Here is a 26,284-nt window from a genome sequence, read left to right as displayed (position 1 = left end):
TTGCAAAAAATCAGCATTTTTTGCTGACTCATGTACATGATAACAATATGCCCAGCTCACAATATGGAAATATCCCAAGATGCCCAGTTCACCCATAAGGCTCTTCCCTGACCAAAAAGCTATCCCTCTCAGAGAACCAGTTAACTGTGATATTACGCCTCCAAGGGTGAACAGAAAGGTCCTAGACAAGGGCAATCAACAAACGAGGATAAAAAGGTTTGGGTAAAAGGGATGAGTCAGAGTGCCAGACCCCCTCTAACGGATATCTCTGTAAACAAACTGCCGATGTGTATTGAATTGCCATCCTCAGATCAACGTCCTGTACTGATAACATGCCAAATGTTGTTTTGGGCGTCTGCCTGTATGTTATTTTTCCCTATAAAACCTGCATTATTGTAATCCTTCGGGGTCCTCTACATGTGTGGAGGTCCCGTTTGCAAACGAGTAAACGTTAAGAAGTTCTTTGAATTCTCCTGTCGCCTGTTTGATTGCCTCTCCAAAATCCAAAGAACCGTGTGTGTGTTCATTCGGGGTCATACACTTGGGTCAGCTGTGCCGATGACTTGGGAATTGACTCAGGTCTGAGGCCACTGCACTCGGTCCCCACGCATCCTTACCTTTTTCATGTCATGGAAGACCTCATGGGGCTATCATTCAGACAGGGTGAGCAGCAGGAAGGTTCCAGCCAGGAGGCAGGGAAAGGCTAATGTTTGCTTTTGCATCCAAGTGGGAGGGGGAAGAAGCGAGAGCAGGCTCTCTTGCCCATCTCTGAAGGAACTGATGATCATTTGGATGAGGGAGGGCAGGAGGAAGAGCCCAAGGGAGTTCTTGCTTGGAATTGGCTGGAGAAGCCCAGGGAAAAAGGAGGCAGGGATACACACACCACACACACATCAAGTTCTTCTTACATTTTTCCTAATGATATGTACAGGTTTGAAATTTGTAAAATGAAGCTCACTTCTCAGATCCATCTATCAGCATCTGAATATTTATTCTGATAAAATCAAATGCAACATGCTTATGACAAGCAAAAGAAGACTGTGTAGTTTTTATCCCTGCTTGGAATTCAGATGAGTTGTTGAATTCTCTGCACAGACATAGCCCTGAGAGCCTGCTTAGGTAGATCTGAGCCCTTGTCCCAAAATATCATCTGTTGCCTAGCACTCCGATTGGCTGCTTGAACAAGGAATTTGTTCGTGGAGAATATAGGAGGAGGAGGAAAAGGAGAGGAGAAAACACAGTGAAGATGATGGGTCTTGCAGTCTCTGCATACAGGGTACATGTATTATTGTACACAGGTACTGATGTGTAAATGTGTACATTTGTGTTGATGCATAGCCATGCCTGTGCAATAATGCACTAGAACAGGAGGGATTAAAAATGTATGCATGCAATGCACTAGGACTATGTTAGTATGCTTGCAAGTCTGTGTGTGTGTGTATGTATGTATATATGTATGTATATGAATACAGTACATACACACATGCACTGTCAAGCTGTAGGTATGCATATGAAAGACTAAGAGTGCAAGAGTACATGTTTGCTAGTAGAAATCCGCCAAACTTATTTTCTGTATCAGTTTCACTGCATTCCATTTTTGACAGATGCAATCTTAAGGAATGACATATGGACTGCAGTCTTTTAAAAAGCTGATAAACCAGCACCTGTAGCTCTGGTTTCCATATATGGGACTCTTCTTGGCAGGCAGAGTTTTGGGGAAGGACACACAAAGAAGTGGTCACCCCATCACACAGATGAGGATGTTTCACCTATGTGATCAATCAACGTCTGATGGTCTCTCTGCTACCCCCAGTCAGGCTAAACGGCGCAAATGTTGCACTACAGCAACCAGGACTGAGAAGCAAGCTGGAGTAGATGCTGCTTTCTGTTTCTGGCACAGCAGACAATTTCTGATTGTAAGTGGGGTTTACAGCTCCCACGAGTATATATGAGTGCCAGGCTGCCAAGCATTCATTCATCCAGAGGACTTACTTGTCCTCCCCAAACATTTTGCCAATGTGCCACAAGTTTCTTTGCTCTGAATTTAATAATTCACTGAGCTTCAGCTGCCTGAGGGCTGATGGAACAAGAAAGCTTCCCCTGCCCCTCTCCCCCATCGTAGTTTCACTTAGATGTTTGGCTGAAAGATGCTGGGCTGATCAAGCTTTCTCTGGACAGACAGTGAGACATCATGAAGGTTTTTTTTTTTAAAGCCATTTGTGTATTTTGTCATCAAGCTTCAGCATTTTCATTCATTCATATCTGGTAGTTTGGGACCATTGTGGCTCTGAATGCAGGGTGTTTTTTTTTTCTGAACCAGATGCTGCAACAACCTGTATTGGGGTATCCCTCTTTCCTAGTCTCAGAAGATGCCTCTCTGCTCTGATTGAGAAACGGCATCAAATGCCTGATAAATGGGTCTGTCTGTTGAAAAGGAGCTGAGGAGTAAATTACTGTAATAGAAAACGGCTTAAGTAGCAGTGTACGGTTCAACTCCTTTTACTGCAAAATCCATAGCACTAATTGCTTATTGACTCTCCAGCACAATGACATCACCATCAGCCAACCAACATCTCTCATGCAAATGAAATAAGCGGCAAAAAGATAGAGAGAAGCTGACTGGTTTTACACAAGTCATGTACGGGTCTAAGACCAGTGCTGCAGTGGGTTGCAGACAGGAGGGGCTGATGGGAAGTGTACCACTTTTTTTTTTTGATAAGCCAACATAAAGCAAGATGTTTGCTGAGAGCTTCTAGATCAAAGTTCCCGGATTTATTTTATTGACTTTGGGGCGAGAGGAATTCTAGAGCTTGAGCTCCACGAAGTTCAGGGAAGGAGGGGCACTTGTGGATCAGGGCAGAATGTGGGTTTCCAGAACGTAGGGCAGAACCTTTCAGACTGAATATCCAGGCTGACCCCCAGCCTGAAAAATCCTCTCTCACAGGGGAAGCATGAATTCTACTAGATGTGTGGTACACACAAAGGATTTGGCGTTAAGCAGTATGGAAGACGTGACATACTCGCTTTTCTCCTCTGTTAGTGGCTGCTAAGTGATGAGGATTGCTTTAGTCTGACTTCGTCCCCTCTAGGGGTTGTGCCAGGTCAAGGGTGCACAACTCAAATCACTTTTACATTTTTTTTATTAAAATAGCCACATTGCCACAGAAGGCATTTTAAGACAATGCTTTCTTCTTATCACATTGCTTATGTTAACCCCTTTTTTCTTATCACTCTCCTTTCTGTACTACCACTGGTTCCTTAAATCTTTTTCTGTATTATCTCTTCCTTCTTTCCTCTTTCCTATCTACACTGCTCACTCTCTATTTCTACTCTGCACCACTATAAGATATATCCCCATCTCTGTTACTGCACTCTTTGGGTCAACTTAGCTTTTCAGTCAGTGCTATGAGCATCACCCATGGTACATTACAGTACCGCAGGTAGCACTTGGCCTCACTTCCAAGGAGACTGCGTCACACTGTTCTACTTAGCCTGTAACCATGGGATGTGATGATGGTTAGGCAGCAATGCACCAGCAGCAAGGTGTGGCTGCAGGGTGGCATAGCCCCTTAAAAAGAGATGTGGCTTGGGCAAGAAAGGATGCAGAGTGGAAGAAAGATCAAGAGGTTGCAGCAACTGAAGAAGCTTCTTCTCACTGCAGAGACAATTGCATATAGTAGCCATCTCAGGTGGGGTACAACCAGCAAAGGTAGTACTTCAAGAAGTGGTGCTTGCAAAAAGAAAGAAAATCATAAGTTTGAGAAGTCCTGATGTAGTCTGACAAAACAATTGGGGTACTTTCAGAGCTCTACTGTGACATCAATAGGACTGTGTGTATTTTGTGATGTCACAAAAATGCAGAGAAGGTGCAGGTTTTAATTCTGCACTCTAAGAATCTGTGGGTTCAAGAAAACTGTATTTCTAGCTCCCATGCTTCCATAGGTAATAGACTGTGCCTCATGAAGTAAAGGCCAGAGGGGTGCTCAAGTGGAATTCTAGTAGTGAGAAGATGGGCTTTAACAACTCACATTGGTTCCCTTCCTTTTCCCTTGACTTTCTAGTTTGCCATTCTTCTACAAAAGTGGTTGAGGAAGCAAAAGAAATGAAAAAATGGTTCCACACAGGGACTCATAATCCAACAAAAGAGAAACCTGCAACTGATCACTGGGAGAGATGTTGTGCTGGGAGGAACAGGGACAATTACTATCCTCTCAAAGAGTCACTACTCAGATGTTATCTCTTTATCCAGGTAAATTAAATAACAAAGCACAAAAAGGTCAAACTATCCATTCAAAGTAGCATGCAGTTTGGCACGTGTGTTTCAGTGAACTGCCCATGTTATGCTTGGACATGGATTCTTTTTTTGTAATCAATATATGTTGGTTATTTTAATTTTCTAAACAGCCTTAATTTTAGCCTTGAGGAAGCAAGAATAAATATTCAGTAAATAAGAAAGAATATTAGCTAGCATTTAAAATAAATCCATGTTTTCTATACAGTCTTAACAGAGAGCTCATAAGTGGGAATGGGCGAGTAGAGTCAGCAATGCAGCGCTGTTAAAAGTGGGGTGGTGGAAGTTGCCATGGGGAGTCCCAGGTGGAGAGAGGTTGCTCTTTCTAAAATTTGCACTCTTGTCACCCTATAACACCCTACCTTCTGAAACTTTGAAGATAACATAGAATGCCTATACAAAACAATCCCTATCATGAGTTGATGAAAGCAAAACGGAAAAGCTTGTCTTTCAGCTGTGACAGGTCAAATAATTTCTCAGTTATTTTTCTGTCACCAGTTTTTTTTTTAAGCCACCGGCTAGCTACTAATCATCTTCTAAAACTGACCGAACAGCTCCCTTTAAACCACAGACAATGAGCAATTGTGAAGCAAACAGCATTTAAATGAAAACCAATTGTAGAAAAATTATCATCATTAGGGAACATATTTCAGGGTGGAGAAAAGTGTCATGAAGATAGATTCATTTAGCTGCTAGATGCCACTGAAGTAGAGATTAAGCACCAGAAATGGGGTGGGGGGGAGAGGAATTGAAATAAGAAAAAGGCTTAAATAATACCAAGCAGGAAAGTGACTACTGAGGCCTAGGAACTGCTGACAGTCAAATCCTGAGCTGCCTGGTGCTCAGGGTTGCTGCGGTGCCAAAATGGCTGCCATGGTATCCTGAGCATGCCAGGCAGCCGCCAGCCTTGGAGGAAGGGAACATTCATCCCCTTCCCCCAGGTAAGGTAAAATGTCCCGCAATGGGGTTACTCGACTCTGTGCCAGCTGCAGAATAAAGCAGCCCCGTGTAGAGCCGGGATGCCTGATGTGAGGCTGTGGACCTGGTGGAGCTCAGCTCTGCCAGTCTTGCCCCACTCCCTCCCCTGCTACACAATGCCTCACCCCACTTACCTATCCACCACCTGGTGCTTGCCTGGAGCTCCGGGCAGCAGTCACCCATCCTTTGCCTGGCGCTGGCTCAGTGTGGGCTCGTGCTGAGCCAGTGCCTGCACTGGCCTGACAGAGCGTATTGCCTTATGGCATGTTTGCAACACTGTGCAACAGCGCTGAGCCGGCGGCGCACACAGTTCTGGATCGGGCCCTGAGTTCTGTATCAATACAATAATTTTTTTAAATTATCAGTTTTAATATAGTTCTTTCACCACAGCTCCCCCCCCCCCAAAGCAAACATGGCACAACATATTTACCTGTCTGTTTCCCATTAAGGATCAATTGGCATTACAGCTGGAACTAAATCCCACTGGCATTCTTGGAAGGAGCGACAAAATGCTAAGTTTTTCAGGTGCCTGAATGCCAGCATAAAGTGTCCCCTCCCCCTTGCCTGCAGACAGGGCCTCTGAGAGGAATTTTATCAGGGGGTACAAAGTTTCTTTTGGGCCCCTTTGCAAAGGGGTGGTGGTGGTGATGGGTGAGCAGAATAGGGGCAGGGAGGGGCAAAACAGGGTGGGGGAGGGTAGAGATAGCTGGAAAAGTCTTTGGAGCCCAGGTCTACAAACCCATGTGGCATCAGTAGTGTCCCCAGGACCCCCAGTTGTGGCAGTGTCCTTGGCATCCTGTGTGGGCAACAAGTCTGAGTAGATAGGAAAATGTCAGATCCCAGAAAATTTCTGGGCCCCCTCCTTTGGCTCCTGGGCCCCCTTTTTGACCCTGGGCCGGGGTACAAATTACCCCCTTTAGCCCCCTCTCCTAGGCCTTGCCTGCAGAGCTACTTGGAGCAGTGAGAGTAAAGTGGAGTAGTCTCCTCTGCTTCGTTCTCCCTGCTCCAAATGGCTCTGAAAGGGAGGAGAGAGGGGCCACTTTACACCAGTGTTCAGGCGCCTGAAAAACAGCATTTTGCTCCCCCTCCAGGAATGGCAGTGCTAAGCCCAACTAGATTCTTTGCTCCTTGACACATTTCTTTCCAACAGTTAAATGGTTCACAACAGCCAGGAAAGACATCAGTGGGTTACCCTGTTTTGGTTTTACATGCATCTGCACTGCACACACATCAGTCCTCGATCTGTTTTCTAGAGTTTGATTTCTGTCATGTCAGACAACAAGAATCTCACTGAGACAGACAATTCATCCTGAACATTTCAGAGGCTGTGCCCAAGATAATTAAGCAATGGCTTGTACAGTACTAGCTACTTCCAGGCATTATATTATATTTCAGACTTTATATATTGCCAAAGCAAGTCCATTATTAATGTATAGAAGCATCTCCATTTACTCTGCTTTTCTACTCATTATTTCCCCAGGTTTTGCTTTGACTTGGTACTTCTGATGCCCAAGATTTGAAACCAGTCTTTCCATTGCTATTCCTCCATGTGATCATGAGAAGCATCTCTTAAAAACTAGTCCACTCCTCCCAGTACTAGGTTATTTCAGTAAAAGCCACATTGTCCAGCACACACATGATGACTAGTTACCTGAACATGTGATAAAAAATGTATTCCCAAGCCCCTTCAACCTACTTGGTCAACTGGGATCTCTGCCAGTTTCCCAGTTTATAATGGTTTTTACTGTATACAAAAATATCTCTTCTGAAATGAATAAGCTGATAATAATATGATATTAATATTAAGAATAATATCTTCTAACATTAGTAATCTTGATATTATTGCTACAACGAAAAGGCAACCACTCCAGCAACTATGAATGAATGGATTGTATCCCTGGAATGAAATTGCTTGGTTGCTGAATTGCCACCAAGTAAAGGTGATGTCTGAAGGCACACACTGTGCACAACTTATTCACAATTACTCATTTGAAATGCACTCTCACACAAATCTAGCCGAGATTTGCAAAAACAGCTTTAAAAAAAAAAAAGGAAGGAAGAGCTAAGCAAAATTGAGAGATTTCAGAAATGAACCCAGTCCACAATTCTTCACATATGACAAGCCTTTTATTTTCCTCTGTGGTATTTTAAGTGTCTGCCTAAAATGAGTTAAGCCCTGGACATTTGGCTACTTCTCAACTTGCTCAGAAGCATAGTGGCTTAAGGAAACATTCATTAACAATAGCAGGCCATCTCCAGAAACAGCTTTACACTCTAAGCAAATTCAAGTTTTTACCTTAGCATATCCAAGAAGAACCACCAAAGAGACTAGATTTTAGAGAAGAATGTCTTTTTTCTCCCCTAAAACTGAACGCTGGTCCCTAGTATGTTATTCAGATTCCAGTTTGGAAAACAAGACAGCCCAGTTGAAGTACAAAGAATCACAAGGTCTGGTTTATCCAGAGATATGCTAAGGAAATTCACAGTATCATTGGGATTTAGATTAAATACATAATGAGAAATTATCTTGAGTAGATACAGTTCACGTTTGCAGAGAAAAATGATTTACCACTTGAAAAGTGATTGCAACATTATAGAAAAATGATGCAGGAATCTTTCCACACATTTCAGTGTGGGAGTATACAGAGATGAGAGTTTGGCAAGATTCCAAGGTCTGTTTTGCTAACATGCAAGACTCTGGGGCAAACTGGCCCTGGTGAATAACACAGCAGCAACAGGGCAAGGAGAAGGCAGCTGAAGACTGGGAAGGGGCCGAATTTTAATCTTCCCAGCCTCGATCCCCTGACCCAGTTCACAGAGACTTGTGCCAGCAATGGAGCTGGCACAGGTCCGAATAGACACAGTAGTCTGGCATAGATTTACCCTGGGACAAAGGAAACAAATGTTCCCTTATGCCACAGAGGCCTCGGGAGGCCAAAGCTCCCCCGTGGGATATAGTGGGTGCAACATTGGTGCCACTGCAGCTTGGGGAGTTAGTTAGGATTGGGCTGTAAATAATAAGTAGAGCTTGAACACATCTCTTTTAAGGTACCTCCTGAGCCTTCAACTAATGCTGCATATTGAAGTATACTCAAAGTATACTCTGGAAGCCAAGGGAGGGAAACAGCTCAATGTTAAATAAAAACAAAACAAAATATGAAGAGCTTAAGTGGCAACACCTTGCTGTCAAATCTGGGACAGGAGTCTAAGGGCAAATCTGCATGAGGTTTGTTTTATTTTTGGATTGGTCCATTTAGCACATTCAAAACTCATGTGACTTTTGCTTAGCTTTGCTGATTCCCCCAGTGGCATCCATGCCAAACCAAGGAAATAGACATACGATGGAAAGATGTGAAAACACTTTTTGGAAATCTACTCAGTATTACCTCCCCCCTGAATTCCTAATTCATACATGCATCTATTTGCAACGGTTGCCTGGTAGGCACTGCAACCACACAGAAGTTGCTGCTCTATTTGGTTCACAGTGTTTGGGAAATGCTTCCTCTTCAGTTTCAGGGATCTTGTCGGGAAAAGAGGGTTTGCAACAAATGGTGTGTTAAAACATACTGCTCCACAAATAGCTTGCCATGTGAGGCAGCCTTCCCACAATGAAGCAAGTGGTCATTCATGTGAGTGGGTGGTTGCATGTGAGAAGCAAACTCCAAGCACTTAAACCAGAAGTATAAGCAAGCTGATACAAGAGAAATACAGAACATCCAAAAGCAAAGGAAGCCAAAACCCTGCGAATAACAGCCTATTTTCCCATAGGCCCTGGCACATTGGAACAACATAACAGACAGTTCACTCAGTCCCCTTCAATTTGCTGCACGCAAATGTCTGGCTGGGGAAAGGTCAAGGAAGAAATCTTGCCTCATTGCTTGTGCCTACTTAGCAAGTTCAGTCTTTCACTTTAAGAACCTGGTTGGTTAAAAACAGACCATTGTCCCTGGCCTGCCTGGCAGATCTTATTTTAAATTGCACTTGAAGAGGTTACTACAGTATTATACTACTCTGTGGGCTAACTTTTGCTTCCAAATGGAACCTGAGAGCATCTTATTAAATTGCTTATGTTTGAAAATTGGGCTCCAATTTTCTCCAGGTGGGGGGAAAGACACAGTATTTATAGACAACATGCTGATCAAGTCTGTCCTTGTTGTGCCCCCAAGAGGCAGAGGCAAACAGGGCTTTCAATCTGCGGCATCCAATCTAATTTCACACTGCAGCTCTGCTTGCCAGTCTCTGGAAACCATTACTCATTCATTAACGCCTTCATTTCCTTCAGCAAGTTCTATCTGATATTCTGCTAGTTCCTCTATATACCATTGCAATAGCTAGAATGGGTCTGAAACTATGTCATAGGATGCTGAGCCTTTCATCCCTAGGACGAAAGGTCAGATGCCATCTGCTAGGGTACTGACATGTGGCAGCTTCAGAATTCTGCAGGGGGGGGGGAAGGAATATTTGCTCTTTGAACACATTATGCAACCTAGGAAATGGTCGTAAATGCAATCATACTCTATTTTCTGGTTGCAAAATATACTTTTTATCTGCAAAACTGTGGAGATTTTTATTAGACTGTGTTTGTGGAAACAAATGGCAGGCAGGGCATATATAAACAAATGATAAATAGGGAGTACACATGTTAGGGAAATGTGTTGGTGCAATATTCTCATGAGCTTTTCCTCCTACCTGTTATCTGGCCAATTTCCTCCAGCCTGAGGTGGTGGAGTCTCCCTCACTGGAAATAGTCAAGCAGAGGCTCCACAAGCACCTGCTGGAGACCCTCTATGAGGATTTCCTGCTACAGGTAGGGGTTGGACAAGATGACCTTTTAGGTCCCTTCCAATTCTGTTTCTTTGATCTTTTAAAATTCTTATGAAGTGCTCTTCACTTAAAATTAGCCAAGGTTCTCAGGATTCAAAGACCAATAGATTGTATGCTAGAACATCATTCTGGATAATATTACTATGGGCTTCAACCCTCTTGTTTGGTAACGTGGCATTTGAGTATTGACATCAACAAAATTTTTTAAAAAAATAATTATTTTTCATGTTTTTCTTCTTACTGATTCAGCATATATCAAACCAGTTACAGCAAGAAGGAGAGGATAAAAAAGTGGGGGAGAGGAAGGCAGAGGGAAAAGAGGCACTAAGAAACTACAACACACAATAGGAAGATCAGGAAGGAAGAGAAAATGATGCAAATTACATTTTAGCCCAGATAGGTATTAAACAGAGCCCTTCTGAGCAGCAAAGCAGGGATCAAAAGTTGGCCTTGACTTTCTGTGAATGCTTTCCTCCTTCAGAGATTAAAACTGTGACACTTAGCAGTCTTTGGCACAGCAAAAATGTTCCCCCACATTGTACAGCAGGGAGGGGGAGAGCCTGGAATGTTTCAACAGCCTTGTTGATGAGATCCTCTGCCTAAGCACTCCTTCAGCAGCAATTGCATACTCTGTCTTCCTCTTCCCCCTGCCCCAAGAAGTGATCACAACTAACTGCAAACCATCGACTTTCATTGATCAAGGCTCCATCCAGTTTGGACGCAAAGGCATAGATGACCTTAGTATTTTTTAAAAATCTCTGTGATTCCCTGAAATTCCCACAACACACTGCACCAGACCAGAATGGTCTTGTGACTTGTGTATTCCAATCTGTGTCGAAGACCGATCTGAGTAACTGCTAGATTTTACATTTTCAAAAAAAAATGTGGAAACAGCTATTTTCGCTTTTTGGCCCCTCAATGCAAACTGAGATGTGCCCTACATCTCAAAAGGCTCATTTAATGAAGTCTGCATAAAAATCTCCTGCACTCCACCTTAATTTTGTTACAAATGGCAGACTTTGAGGCTCTTCCATGCTTTGCCTCCCCTCCTCAGTTCATTTGGCTTAGCATACAGCCTGCTAAAGAGTTCTGGAGAACTCAGAAGTCGGTTCATCACTTTGTGACATTTTAGTGGATTCTTTATTTAGTTATGTTAATGGCTTGTGAAGATGTTTTTGTTGAAAAACAGTATTATGAATATATAGTAACAGTGCATTATTCTTCTTTGTTTTCTAGCTGACCAAGGGCCCAATCCTATCCAAATTTCCACAGCGATGCAGCCCCACAGCAAGGGAACAAATTTTCCCTTGCCTTGTGGAGGCCTCCATAACTACCTTCCCACCACAGGATGCAGCGCACACCCCATTGGCACGGCTACACTAGGGCTAGAAAGTTGGATAGGATGTGGCCCCAACACAGCTACCTACAATATTTGTGCCTTATAAGCTCAACTCTTTAGTGAGTGCTTACTCCCAAAACACACAAGCAAGTATTGATGGGAATGAGTAGCATAAGAAAAAGACCCGTAATGATTTAGGGCCCAATCCTATCCAACTTTCCAGCACCAGTGAAGCAGCAATGCAGCCCTGAGGTAAGGGAATAAATATTCCTATACCTTGAGAAGGCCTCTGTGACTGCCTCCCCACCAGAGGTTGCAGTGCACACCCTATTGGTACAGCTGCACCAGCACTGAAAAATTGCATAGGATTTGGCCCTAACCAAGGTACATAAAAAGAAAAGGCAATGTCAGAGGAAGAAACTGCATGTAAGGATTCCCCTTACTCATTTCTTATCTAATTTCAGAGGCTCCACTGCTTACATTTTGCCTTCCTTTGTCTACCTAAACAGGATGCTACAGTTACTTTTTGCTGGCCAAGTGAAAATAGCTGTTACACAATGCCTTGTTCATGAACAGCAAACAGGCATTTGAGAATCTTTCACATACATACTAGTTGTTGAGAAGGTGCGGTTATAGATTCACCCCCCAACACACAGACACAGACACACACAGTCTTTGTTTCTTTATAACCTTTTGTTTAATGTTTCTAGCATCATGGCCCTTGGACATGAGAGTGTGCTGCAATTACACATATATCATTATCAGCCACTAGTGTAAACATAGATTCTAGCTTCTTTTACAAGCAGGGTCCTAGGGAATCACAGCAACACCCCAATGAGAACAGAGGGGACCTCAGTAATTATTGTAATCCACATTCCAGAGAGACAGTAAGACAGCCTTGAGAACACAAGGACCCAACTAGGTACCATTAACGGGTCCCATGCTGATAGTATCAAGGGATTGGGAACATTTGTAAAAGATAAACTTGGGAAACTAAAACTAGGAAGATTTATCAGAAATCAACCCATTCCTCATGGGCAGGGGGTAGCAGCTCTGGTGCATGTCCTGCGGCAAACAGACACACATTATCTCCCTTCTCCACAATCATGACCAAGATCAGTTTGCAGAAAATGTTCTGAGCTGATAGGATTCTAGCAACCCAGATTAACAGCAACACAAAATCAACTATAGCAACTCTTTTGCCATCCAAACACTTCTAGTACCTGATGGGAGGTTGTGCCAATATACATTACAAACCAGTTTCTCCTCCTGTCAAAACAAACAACTATCATGTTTAATCAAGATGATGCCTTAAATCCAACAGAATACCTGTGCCCAACATAAAAGCATGAGTCACTGTGATACAATCCAAACACTGGGCACTCCTGCTATAGTGGTAAGATGCACAAATCTTAAGTGAAGGCAAATATGTTGGTCTAGATTTTGTCCATGGAACATTTTAGAATTCAGCATTTTGTTCATTTTAGGTTGGTTGGCAACTTTCAGTCTCGAAAGACTATGGTATAAGCCTACAGCACCAGGTATTCCCAGGCGGTCTCCCATCCAAGTACTAACCAGGCCTGACCCTGCTTAGCTTCCAAGATCAGATGAGATCGGGCATGTGCAGGGTAACAGTTTATTTTAGGATTCATTTTAGAAGTGAGAGCCACCATGTTTAAAAAACAAACAAACAGACTTTCGTAACTTGTGGATCCAAATTCAACAGTCAGCACTTGAGTTAACTTATTTAAATTCAGTTTTGACACCATTTTAACTGCCATAATTTCCCCTAATGAATGATGGGAATCATCATTTAATAAGCTGAGAATACTCTGCTTAGAGTTGCCTAGCTCCCCACACAAAACGACAGTTGCCAGAGTTCCCTGAGGAGATGGAATAAGTAGTGTTGAAGGGGAGGTGTGCTCTTAACTGTCAAGAAAGGCAGTGACATGGCCTAGGGAAAGGGCCATGGCTTTATTTGCACATGCTCAAAAGCCTCTGATTCAATCCCTGGCATCTCCAGCTTAAAGGTTCAGATAGGCAGGTGATTGGAAAGGCCTTTGCTTGAAATCCTGAAGAGTCACTCTAGTCAGAGTAGGCAGTACCAGGCTGGATGGTCCAATGGTCTGAGTCAACACAAACCATTTGTCTCTAATGATCACCCAAAAGAACTTCCATGCTTAAAAAAGACAAACTTCCATGCTTTATAAGACAAACATTTCAGAGTTAAGTTGATAATTAGCAAGCAGTCTTTTGTAGAAAAGTACCCTTGGTTTCAGTGCAGGGAAGAGAATTAAGTTTTGCTTCCTCTAAAATAGAAGCTGCTGGGTCTGGGCATTTGGGCTGGAAGGTTTCAGGCAACTGGCCTATCCTGAATACCTTTGTGTGGCTCAGCCTGCAGATGAGCTAATACACTTTGTCCATGTTTCGCTATCCACTTGTATGCAAGAATGTTTTGCTGCTGCTTCTGCTTCTCTCGCTGCAGACAATGAGGTGTCTCGGGACTTGATTCCTTAGCTCTGCTGAGGATGGATGAGCTCATGTTTCTTTATATAGATATCCCGTCAGATTCCTCTCCATAGCAACACGTCCTGGTGTGACAGCCTCTGGGCTTGTGCTGTCAGAGAACCTGGCTGTCTGAACTTGACACTGCATCCTCCCCATCATTGCAAACAGCATCTGCTCAAAGGCAACAGAGCAGAAAGGAACCAGTACAGGTAACAGGAGAGTGGGCCGGTGTGCTGCTCCAAAGTGTCTTATCATTGCCTCTTACCCTGTCAGCCAGCAACAGGGCTCACTGCTGTTTTGCCTGATACTGCAGTGCCACCTTGTGGCTAACATTATATGTCCTTCAAAATACTTATACTGGACATAAAGAAAGATTCTTATTACTTTTAGCAGTGTGTTCAGAAAACACACCCAGTAATGGAAAGATATGTAAAAGTTTTTTTAAAACAAAAATACTGTATATACTGTGATAAATCATAACTGTACAAGAATGACCAAGAAGTCCTGCTGAATAGGTAAATTTTTCCTATGTTCAAAGGTGTATAACCAGAAAGTTTGCTTATATCATATCCATGGGGAGAAACCATTCAGTTTCCTCTCTTTAAACCTAACTGTTCACATGCTACTTTCTTTTTTATTAGGAGATTTTCCAGATGAATCAAACCCTCCTAACCATGAAGTAGCCCCAATTCAATCCCCAAAATAGCTGTAAAATATCTCCTAAATATATGAAGGGCAGTAATCTGTAAGGAGATAGCCAAGCTTTCATTCATAACTGGCTGCAGTTTTCTTTTTTGTTTTTGTTTGGAAAACAAGATTGGATGAGTGCTCCACTACTGGCTTTGCACCATGGCAAGAGTACACAACCAGCAAGGATGGGTAGGGCTGAGGGTGGGTGCACGTGTGTGTGGCTTCAGCCCTGGGTACCATTCCTTCAAAGCTGAGCAGCCGTGTGGCTGCACAGCTGCTAAAATAAAAGCCTTGTGCAGCTTCTGTCAGGGCACTCTGGAGCTCAGCAATGATAATGTGATTGCCAAGCGCTCTGGAGCTGCCCCCATGCAGCCACTGTACAGCTTTAAAGTCTCCCTGTAAAAATTACGGGGAAAATTGGTTGTGGAAGTGCAATCTGTGCTGGCCCATGCATGAGGTCAACTGAAGCAGCTGCATCAGGCTGCAGATTGGTGTGATGCTCTTCTCTGTCCACCTTTTTGCCTCTACCCCTCCTCCTCAGATTGGAAAAGGAAGAGGTGAACAGAATAGGACAAATTGCAGATGGGTGGGGAGTGCTAAGATAGAACATTGCAGAGTGGATGGAACAGAGGCTGGCATATCATTGGGTAAGGGGAGCAGCATTTGACATGCTGCCTCAGGTGTCAAGAGGTTTTGGGATGGCCCAAGAGCAATTCACTTGGCAGATTATTCTAAGCACCACAAAGGTACAGATCACTTTAAAAAGGGAAGTGGCTACTGCAGTTGTCTTTAATGTTCAAACTTTCACACAAGGCCACAAAGACATGCCTTACCTGTCAGGAGTGTCTGTTTGAGTTGGGAGTCACAGAAGAAACTGACAGAGGGCCTGTATAATGTTTCATTATCTAAGCCTGTAAATGCAACAGAAATTGAAAGGGAGAAACAAATGGTCAAATTCGAGTATCTTTTAAATAAATACAAACAGCCCAATCCAACAGACACACACTGACTGTCAGAAGAACAAGGGTTCTGTTGGTGGAAGGAGGAGAATGCGAGTGGAATGTCACTTCTGCCAGCAAGTAATGCAAAGCTACCAGTGCAATTGCTGGCGGGTGGTTGTGTTGATCTGCAGAGAAGACTCCATCCACCAATGCGTTGGGGGGGAGGGCGATAGGAGGAACAGGGCTTGGAGGGCAAGGAAAGGCAGGTATTCTGGGCAGGGAGGGAGGAAGGAGTGGAATTTGTGATACCTGCATTCAACCAGATCCTATCCCTCTCCCTTTCCACTGCCTACACTTCTCAGTTCTGTGCCAACAAAATAGGTAGTGTGGAACTGAGCAGACCACAGGGAAAGCAGAGGCTTTTCTCAGAACAAGGGAACAGAAGTTCCTTTACCCAGAAGAGACTTATGCAATTGCCTTCCCACCCACACATTCCACTAGTGCACTTGCATGGGGGGGGGGAGCTGTTGATTAAGTTGGTCCTGAGGAGGTTTCAGTGCCATTGAACAGGTACTACAGGTAGTACTGAATGGTTACTTCCTTACTAATGTAAAGAAGACATATTGAAAGTGTTTTATTTATAGTTGAATTATTTCCTTCTTTTAACAATGGCATTTCAGTAACAAGCGAGGAGAGGTTTCTAGTCTGATCAGATTTTTACTTTTATTTTTACTTAAAAATACCTCTCAATTGTATAGCAATTTTTGAGTGTGCGAAGAACCTCACATCGGAGTTGTCTTGATGGAATCCTTACAGCAAATCTGCAAAGCAAGTTAGTGTCATATTCTCTACAATGGGGCTGAGAAGTACATTGGCAGATCTGCCATTCACTTGATGGAGCAAAAGCCCCAGGTGTGGAGCCTTGCGCACCTTTAGGACTCTGCGGAAGCCTCTCTGAGGCTTCTGACGCAGTTGGAAACTGTGCTTCCGGTTTGCCAAAAGCACAGTTAAAAGCATTGGGAAACCTTCAGGAGGCTTCCCCGATGTGTCCTGGAGTCACAGGAGGCTCCGTGTGCTCCAGGTAAGTGGAGGGGACAGATTTGGGCGTGGGAGGCAACGGCATCCCAAGTGGGGGCATGGGGCTGGGGAGGTCTGCTACTGGAGAGGTAGGCATCAGAGCAAATAGGAACCCATTCCAGGCCTTTTACTGATATTCCAGAATTTTCCTTCTCTTCCCCTCATTAAATGATCTATGAAGAACTTTCAGAAAAAGAAAGCACTCTTTTCTGGATCACAACACACACAAGAAGCATGCAAGCCCAGGGGAAACACTGCTGGCACAGTCCAGAGGGGGGAAGGAGCAATCATTGACATAACTAGAGGGATGGGGGGGTACTGTGTACCAGGTGCCTCGCCTTGAGGGGGTGCCAACATGCACTCCTCGATGGTGGATCCCAAGGTGGAGCAGGAGCCTCAGAAGGTCTCCTGGAGGCCTTAAAAAGACACTTCTGGTTTTTGCAAAAATCCAAGCAATCCAGATTGTCTGCTCTTCTTGTGGGCTTATGCAGCCTCTTCCACATCACTTTAGCCAGTTGAGGAGAAGAGAGACAAGATGACTAGTACCTGAAGATCACTGTAAGAACTGGCTTCTTGTCACCACTTGCCTTGCCCACTCTCAAACTCATTTCCAGACATGTAAGAATATATGAATGCCTTGTTCAGTCATAAGTACCTGTTCCCCTCTCGCTCAATACAGGGCATGCATACTTTGTGTATTTTGGACAGAGACAGGGTGACAAATATATACTGTTGCTGAGGATGCAGAACACTGAAGAAAACCTAGCACAGCAGTATTTTGTTCAATACCTTTTTTGTCTAAAGCATCAAGAAGCCTCGCTACAACCAGCACTGCTTGTTCTGGCAGATTTAACTGATCGACAAACTCCATCTGCCCAGGGGGTCCTGTTATGAAGAGAGAAAAACAGAGACAATTCAACTCACAAGTTTCTTATTCCAGCCAAATGATAGCTATGATAGTTAACAAGCATAGTAAACACCTCCTATGGGCCCTCATTAGCCAAGATCTCTGATGCTAGCCAGCCAGGCGTAGTCTTGAATGAAAATTGTTTTGCTGCTATTTCCAGCTACTAAACAAATTTAATGCAAAGAAAATGTGAACTTTCCCCCCCAAACATAATATTTGGAAACCACCTATTAATTATAGGAGAAAAAAATCCATTATTGCCATGTATTCTCATCAGTATTCTAAACTTTTTGCCCCAAACCACCTTGTGAATCCTCACAATATCTCCTTCTTTGCTAAGTTCTGTTCAAACATTTGAACTTCTACTCTGCATGTCACTTCTGCTTCATTGTAGTTTCTAATGTCTCCCATGCAGTTCTGGGTACTGCTCTAATTGAGTGGTAGACCCTGATCTTTCTCCCGTTGATATAAGAGACGGGCTCCCTCTCCAATCTGCTGAACTGCCTTTGGTTCATAATTTATTCAGGAGACTTGTGAATTCTTGTGCCACAATGGCAACAAGTGCACACGCATGCAGACCTCACATATTCCCACAAGGGACTAGCATTCTGGAACAAATCTGAGTAATTGACTTTCTCACTTCAGGATTCAAAGTAAAAACTGTGGCTATTACAAACTTGTCAGCCTGCATCCTAGCCAGTAGGTGGCCGTAAAAGCCCAGAAAGCAGAGTCAATTTTCAGTGGTGGTAAACCTGACAACCTTAGAATCTCTTCTGCTTGGCCACTAACTTGGAATTACTGAAATCAGAGCTTGTACATAGAAACTTTACATTTCTAAAGCAGTCCAGCCACATCATTATACCAGAATGCCTGCTAGATACACTGAAATATATTAATCACAAACTTTGCCAAAAAGAAGATTTGAGAAGTAATCTTTTTCTTTTGTTATGAAATGGCCACGTTTTGTGATAGGCTGGTACAAAAACCAGAAACTAGTGTCAGGAAACCAACACTTAGATCACTTTGCCTTTTTGTAAAGTTTTCTTACAATTTTAAAGTAATTATTATAACCACATTATATAATATTTTTAAAGAATATTAATTAATGAACTTTCAGCCCAACATGGAAGACAAGATAGGGCAGAGCAGTGTTTCTCAAACTGTGGGTCAGGATCCACTAGGTGGGTCGCGAGCCAATTTCAGGTGGGTCCCCATTCTTTTCAATATTTTATTTTTAATATGTTAGACTTGATGCTACCGTGGTATGTGGCTGCATTTGGGGAAAAGTTACAGATTTGTACTTTTAAGTACAATAAAAGTAAAAATAAAACTTTTATTTTTACAATGATAGTAAATGGGATTTACTCCTGGGTAAGTGTGAGAAGGACTGCAGCCTAGGATTGTTAAAAATTTTCCTGCTTGATTATGTCACTTCCGGTCATGACAACACTTCCGGTGGGTCCTGACAGATTCTGACAGATAAAAAGTGGGTCCCAGTGCTAAATATGTGAGAACTACTGGGGTAGAGGATAGGATATAGCAGAGGCAAACTTTCTGGGTGTTTATACCTCTCCTCAGTGCAGGTCCCCAGTACGTAAAGAAGTCATCCCAAGTTTCAAGCAGAAGTATCAGGGTTGTCAGGTGGCAGTCTGGGGATTCACATTTCACCTTGTCATTCCCCGATACATTAGGAAATGAGGTCCCAGTCCTAAGGGCCCTCAGCACCAGTGCAGAGTGTTGTAAACGTTCCATAAAGCACATTTATGGCATCCTCTGTGCAGCAAGTGCTAGCCCAGTGATAGTTGCGGTTGGGCCCAGGGCAAGGGAAGATAAGGACCTGGAGCAAGGGAAGATAAGGGTGGGGATAAGGTCTATTCAGGTGGAGGAAGGGGAAGGCAGGAAGAGGAATCAGGGTGGAAGGGGGTGGGACTGGCAGAGTCCTGCTCCGCCATATCCCATCCTCGGTGTTGGGCTGGAAAGCCCGACAGGAAGGTTCTCAAGTCTGTGCCAGCAAAATAGTCGGTGCAGACTTGAGGAACCCCATTGCAGGGCTTGGGACTCTCCCCGAGGGAAGGGGACAAAAGTCCACTTCCCCCCAAAAGCCCTCCAATTGCCCCGGCAGTGCAACTGGATGCAGTGGTAGTTGTTTTGGTGCCACAGTACCTGGCAGTCCCACCGGGGATTGGATTGGGCTGTAAGACTTCTACAACTTCCTTGGCCCAAACCTTTCTGATCCAATCATCCACAACCACCATCGCTCTACCAGCTGTAATGAGCAAGACCAGGCACACAGCAAGCAGGGAGAAAGTAAACAACAGGAAGGAAGGAAGGAAGGAAGGAAGGAAGGAAGGAAGGAAAAACCACAGCTACCTTGTCTCCTGTTGTATCAGGGAACTGGAAGGTACAGTGTGGATCTTTGTACTGTAATCTTTGCACTGCAACTTTGGTATAATCTAGCACAGCACTGAGTCACTCTGAATTAATTCCAGTGAATTTTATTGCTGGGATTTAATGACACTAGAGATGAAATCAGGCTACTGCAAAGACTCGGCTCTGGTTCCAATCCTGAAATCATCAAAGAATTAGGAAAGCAAGGAAATATACAGTACTTGAAACTAACACCTAAAACTGCCTTGTTGAAAATATCACACTTTCAAACACAATCTTTTTTCAAAACATATTTGTTTGAATTTATTTGCTGCTACAATAGTCTGAAGCACATATTTCAGTCATGTCTTACTAAAATCACTAGAATTTATTTATTTTTCACCTTTTCATTCTGCCTTTCCTCCAAGCTCAGGGTGGCGTACATAGTTTCCTCCTTCTATCCTCATAACTCCTCTGAGAAGTAGGTTAGGCTGAGAGATAGTGACTGGCCCAAGGCCAGGAAGCTTCATGGCTGGTCAGGAATCTGAACCTGGATATCGCCAGGTCTAACTCCCACTACGCCATCTTGTCTCTTCTAAATACGTATATGCATTTAGAATTGGGATAGGAGTCACTGCTAGACTAAACCCACATGAAATATGGAACAAATTAATGAAATATAAAACTCACCAAACAGAAATAAAAATATAACTGAAAATTATTTGCAAATGTCAAAAGTAAAGTTAGTATCAACTCTAAAAACCACTTACATTTGCTCACAGAAATAAAGAACTTCAGAGTTTATAAGTGTAAAATGTTTCAGCCTTCAAGAAATGTAGGAATAAGAGTTGCAATGAATAGGTGTGCTCTCTGTAAGCGTGTGAATCCTAACCTGGTGTTAGCAGGATTTTTCATTTTCCATGAACGGTTCCTGTTCCTAGCGAGGACCTGTATAAGCCACAGTCAAGCCATCTTGCAAATGTCTGTTAACATGGCTCCTTCCACAGAAAGATGCGGTGTACTGTAGTGGCCATGCACCAGACCAGACACATAATGTGGATGGTGAGTCTGTGTTTTAAACAGGCATGAAGGACAGAGGAAAAAACAAGGTGAAACTACAGTGGAGGGTGTGGGGGGCTTTAGCCAATCATCACCCCCTCCCTTTGTACTTAAAAAAAAGTACCCTTCCACTAGATTTCACTTGTCCTTCCAGGCGTTTTTATCACCTAGTCCAGTGATTTTCAACCTTTTTCATCTCTTGGCACACTGGCAAGACACTAAAATGGTCAAGGCACACCTTCAGCTTTTTGACAATTGACAAAGCACACTGTGCTGTCAATGGGGGCTCACATTCCCTAATGGTCCTATTGATAAATGACCCTCTCCCAAATTCCCACAGCACACCTGGGGACCATTCGCGGCACACCAGTGTGCCACGGCACAGTGGTTGAAAATGGCTGACCTAGTCCTTTATCTTTATACACTTATCATAGTCCTATTGTTTAAGCCCCTTAAACATGTCTAGTTTTGCCATCAACTAGTTTGTTGGGTTTGGATTTAAGAAGTTAAGCAGTCCAAGAATCATTATCTTACCCAAGTTAGGAACAATTCACATGATCTCAACATTTCCATGACTTATTTTGCCTTGCAGGATCATAGCCAATTGCATGGGAGAAGTCTCGCATGGGAGATTCATATGGATGAAAATAATCTTAAGCCATTTGCGGTTCTTTAAACCCACCACGACAAATATTTACGTGTTGAAGTGAGGACTGACAGAATTCGTTTTTTTTTTTAATATAATGCTTTATTTATTTATTACAGATACAGGTAAGGAAAATTGGATAGACTTAGGGCTAGGACTACATAGGTTACACAAGAGGGTGGTGGCCATCAATTACAACAAACATTAATCCAAACGAAATTAATAATCAATACAAAAATTATCATATTCTTTAACCCAACTGGCTAATACTTTAACATTCCATATTTTTCCTCTAACCTTATCTATCCCATCATAAAAAAAAACACTTCAAACTTTTACTTATACACTCTTCTTACCACTAAACTAGTCTCTAAAATAAAATCTTTCTTATCTGATTCTTAATTTCTAATATGACATCTAAAAAAGAAGTCTCCGATTACCATGGTATTACCTCCTTCAATATCTCTTATAACATGTTATACATCATTTTCCATAACTATCCAATCAAAAAAGGCTTCAAATTTTTACTTATAGACTCTTCTTACCACTAAACTAACCTCTAAAATACAATCTCTTATCTGATTCTTAATTTCTAATATCACATCTAAAAACAAATATCTCCAATTACAATAATATTATACTTCGCTTATCCACCACATATTTATTAACCCAAAATACAGGTTTAATATTTTCTCCAAAATAAATTGACATCTATAATTTATTTTATTTACCTTCTTTTTTATAAAATAACCCTTTTATTTGTCTTAATACCACTATATTTTACACAATACTTATATTTCAAAATTGCAATTCCATCTAATTTATTTCATATATTTACCACTTTAATTTTCACAATACTTATATTCCAAATTCCCTTTTCATCCACTTTAGTTTAATCTAATTAATAAAATATTTATCTTAATACCACTTAATTTCCACAATATTTATATTTCAAATTTTCATTTACATCTATTTTAATTTAATATGTTTTAAAAAAAATATTCTATTTATTATTCAACCATTTCGCCCTTCTTATTGTTTACTTTGTACTCTATCTTATTGGTGTTCCCTTTAGTCCTCCTACTGGTTCTTCCACTTCTTCTTTTTCTTCTTAAGTCCCCCCCCTCTGTTTTTCTTTCTTCTTTTTCATTCTGTTATTCTTGAATTCAATCCATAAATTCTTCCTCTTCTTGAGACAGCTTGCTCTCTGATCATTTCGTCTTTTTTCTTCCTTAAGATTCCCAGTTATTATAACAATTGCTTCTTCCATCTCGTGTCCCATTTCAAAATACTCCACTTCTTTAACTTCACCTGACATCTGATCCATTCTTTTTTCTTCTCTATTGTTTATAATCTGTTCCTGCGAGTTTACAAGGGAGGAGCTTATTTGCCCAATTTGTTCAGAGAGTTCTCTGACTTATTGCTCCATTTCTCTTCTAAAATCCATCAGAAAGTCCACCAACAAGGCCTGACTTTCATGATCATCTTTTAGATTTTCAAAAGCCATTTTTATCAACACCAACTCGAGCCACTTCCTGCAGGGCTACTTTCTAATTTTGTATCCAGGGCTACTTTCCAAATTTTTATATCCAAAAAAAGTCAATCAAATCCACAGTCAAATTAGGTTAGTATGCCTTTAAATGACCAAAAGAAAAAAAAAATTCAAGCCTCTTGCTGAGAAACTGAAACCAACAGTGTCCAGGCTTAAATAAAGGCTTTTTGCTGGGAAAATGAAGGTATACTTTATTTCCTTCATTGAAGATTACTTATTTATTTCTCTTCGGTACATACCATTAAAAAAATATATAATCTTGTACTTACTCCAGCAGGGGAAATACCAATTCACCTATTCCCCCCCTGGGTGGCTAATGGCCAGTGTGAATAATCTTGAATTATCTCCTCCTCCTCCAGACTTCTTACTTACAGTTCTCAGTTAAACTTTTTAATGAGCCAAGTTCACTCACTCTTAATAGCTTTTTTCGCTGCAATGTTGTTGTATCTAGGCCGTGGGAGGACGGGTTTTCAGCTCTCCGAGCTTCTCAAAGATGTCGCCCGGGATAGATATGCTTCAGCACAGAGCAAAACAGAGAGAAATCCTTGAAATTGCCTGTTTCTAAGGACCCCCCCGTTCAAGCTCTCAGCTCTTCGTACCGTCTTCCTGGCACCGAAGCGTGCCTTAGTTGTTTAGGCACATGAAAACATATCTATTTCGCAGTCTCTTCGGGAACCCCCAAAGTTCACTGCAACTTCGCTGAAAGTTAGCTCCGCCCCCAGGACAAATATTCACGTGTTGAAGTGAGGACTGACAGAATTCAGTCAGAGTCAGTGCAGAACATAAAATGGAAACACAATTGCTCCACCCACTGCTCCACCCACACCCACAGCTCAAGTGCACATTTTATCATGCTACTACAAAAGTTTCCAGTAATTGGTCTGAACTGGCAATGAACACTGAAAAGATGGGCTCTGGGTGTGCATGGAATAATCATAGGACTACCACGTTTTGCCAGGTCATATTTTGGCAGACACCCACATGAATCAAGTTTTGGCCAGGGCCAAAGGGACTTACTGTAAAGAGCACCCCCACTTGATTGAGTCCGGCTTTTCATCAAAGCAATAAAAAAAAAATGAGCACATACTGAAATTGAGAATATGCACCAAGTCTGAATTGCTAGCAGGTATTGGGGCAGTGGGTGATACTTTTTGTTTACAAACAGTACACTCATACAGACTCACACATACTTGATCATTTTTTCCATGAGTCGAAAGCAGGAGTTTGCACTTTTCCAAGGGGTTTGGGATTTAGAAATAGTCTGTCCAAAGGAAAGGGGGAAATCTAGAATGACTGAATTTTAGTTCAGTGGGTCAAGTTTTTTTTGCACTCATTAGTTTCACTGCCTCTTTCTGCTAGATTGACAGATGAAGATTCTTCCCTTAATACCCTTGCCGGAAGCAGCTGAGGAAAGAGGAGAAGCTGTCAAAGGTGCCATTCTTGTGGGACAAGGAAACAGGAAGGGAGCTCTAACTCGCCAGTCTGAAGCAAGATTCCCTGCCGTGGTGGCTAAAACTGACACTGCCCATGAGGTTTGTGTCAGTGAAGAGCTTGTAATAGCATCAATCCTTAACCTCGCCATTCTATCTCACTGAATCTGGGGTTAAAACTTATTTGCTATATGGTTTAAGTTTTACCACAGTGAGCTAGTGAGCATACATTACATTTTGAATATCATTATCACTGTTTTGAACAAAAACTGGAAGTAGCTCCCAATCGCATTTCAGGGCACTTCAGAGGTGTGGGGAGGCTCACAGAGGGGTCTGCAGGCTCCCCGCATCCTCCAGGACGCAGAAGTGGCCCCCTATAAGTCTTTAAAGTTCAAAAACAGAACTTTTCTCTTGGCACTAGCACAACTGAGGGAGCACTTTTGCCGTACCCCTTAAGGGGGCAGTTACAAAGCTTCCCGGGCTGGGATGTCGCAATGCCCTAGTTTGGGAAACTCTGCCCTAAGGCATCGCAACGCATACTTTGGGAACACCTGCTTTAGACCATTAATTGAACTAGGAGGGCTCAATTTCAAATGAACTTTCCTAGCAGATACTCAACTGCAGGTTGACTCTCTGCGTATGATGCAAATGGGAATGTAAAAAAGGTTCCTTCAGACCTTTACGGATCTGAAGGAAAACTGACCCCTCCTTTTGTAAGTGGTCCTTTTATCCTGCTTGTCAGGTCTATGTTCTGGATAAGCAGAAACACAGCCAACAAGGTGGTTCAGGAACAGGTGCAGATTGCTGGAGTCAGCAGAATCAGCAAACACCTGTGACTGCCTCACCCTGGGTGTGGCTTAGCCTACACTGATTGGCCACTCCAACTACTTAATATTTGGTCTGTTGAGCTTCCAGTGCAGCAGTAGGAGACTACTGAACTGCTGCCGCCAGTAACTTGGGAGGCTGGATGTGAGTATATACATGTTGTTACTGACCATGGAATGAACTTTGACTGTGTATCTTGGAAAACTGATTTGGATTTGTTGTTTATGGACTAACTGCTCATTGTGCTGACTAGGACTGTTTACTGATTACTCCACCTGTGATAACCCTTGCTCTGAAATATAACCACTGCATTCAAAGAACTCTGCTGGTGTATGCTGTTTTGTGTGCCTGCTCATCCAAGGTTCCATACAACTCTTTACCAGACAAAGGGTTGCAACTCTAACACTGCTTTGCCTAAGAGTCTTACAGTGCAGCATTCCTATGCTTGCCACTCAGAAGCAAGTCCCATTGAATTCAATAAGACTTAGCCTACTGGCTGCTGAAATAGCACGTGCATGCAAAAATCTAAAAACATCAAACCAAGCAGGTGACAGTGGAAAGAATGAGAAATTTCTTGGGAATGGATGTCCCTTTCCACTTGGGTGTACCATGAAGATGGCAGGATTGTTCCTGTCAGTCTTGGGCAAATAACACATTGAACAATCACAACAGCCACAATCCCTTCCTCCCTTACCCCCAGTCTGTCCTTGCTCTTGACATTAAATAGTTTTAACTTCAGCTACACTTAGCCAAGAAATAGACCACTGAAGCCAACATTTCAAATGGTTCTAACATTCGGTGCAGGCCAAAAGAAATGAATAGAACAGAAGTCGGCCAAGACATTACACTG

The 26,284-nt window shown here is 42.6% G+C and overlaps 1 protein-coding gene, 1 long non-coding RNA gene and 1 pseudogene across 3 annotated transcripts in view; 1 reads left to right on the top strand and 2 right to left on the bottom strand.

Moving 5' to 3' along the window:
- Window positions 1–26,284, bottom strand: part of PIK3R3 (phosphoinositide-3-kinase regulatory subunit 3) — a 316,724-nt gene that overhangs the window by 263,769 nt on the left and 26,671 nt on the right. Inside the window, exons 2-3 of the mRNA XM_066622779.1 lie at window positions 17,438–17,533; window positions 15,464–15,541 (exon numbers count right to left, since the gene is read on the bottom strand). Of these exons, the coding sequence (XP_066478876.1) occupies window positions 15,464–15,541; window positions 17,438–17,533 (174 nt within the window). The remainder of the gene's footprint in view (window positions 1–15,463; window positions 15,542–17,437; window positions 17,534–26,284) is intronic.
- Window positions 1,224–25,536, top strand: LOC136647321 (uncharacterized). Of its 2 annotated transcripts, none has more exons than XR_010794275.1 (3): window positions 1,224–1,298; window positions 4,062–4,249; window positions 24,539–25,536. It is a non-coding gene; the product is annotated as an uncharacterized lncRNA (long non-coding RNA). The 2 variants fall into 2 exon arrangements; XR_010794274.1 differs by lacking the exon at window positions 24,539–25,536 and adding an exon at window positions 6,750–7,000.
- Window positions 12,959–13,079, bottom strand: LOC136650582 (5S ribosomal RNA; annotated as a pseudogene).

Source organism: Tiliqua scincoides, chromosome 4 (genome assembly GCF_035046505.1).
Source record: "Tiliqua scincoides isolate rTilSci1 chromosome 4, rTilSci1.hap2, whole genome shotgun sequence".
Classification (NCBI taxonomy): Eukaryota; Metazoa; Chordata; class Lepidosauria; order Squamata; family Scincidae; genus Tiliqua; species Tiliqua scincoides.
Note: the sequence above shows the minus strand (reverse complement) of the source record. Positions and strands in the feature narration are given on the sequence as shown.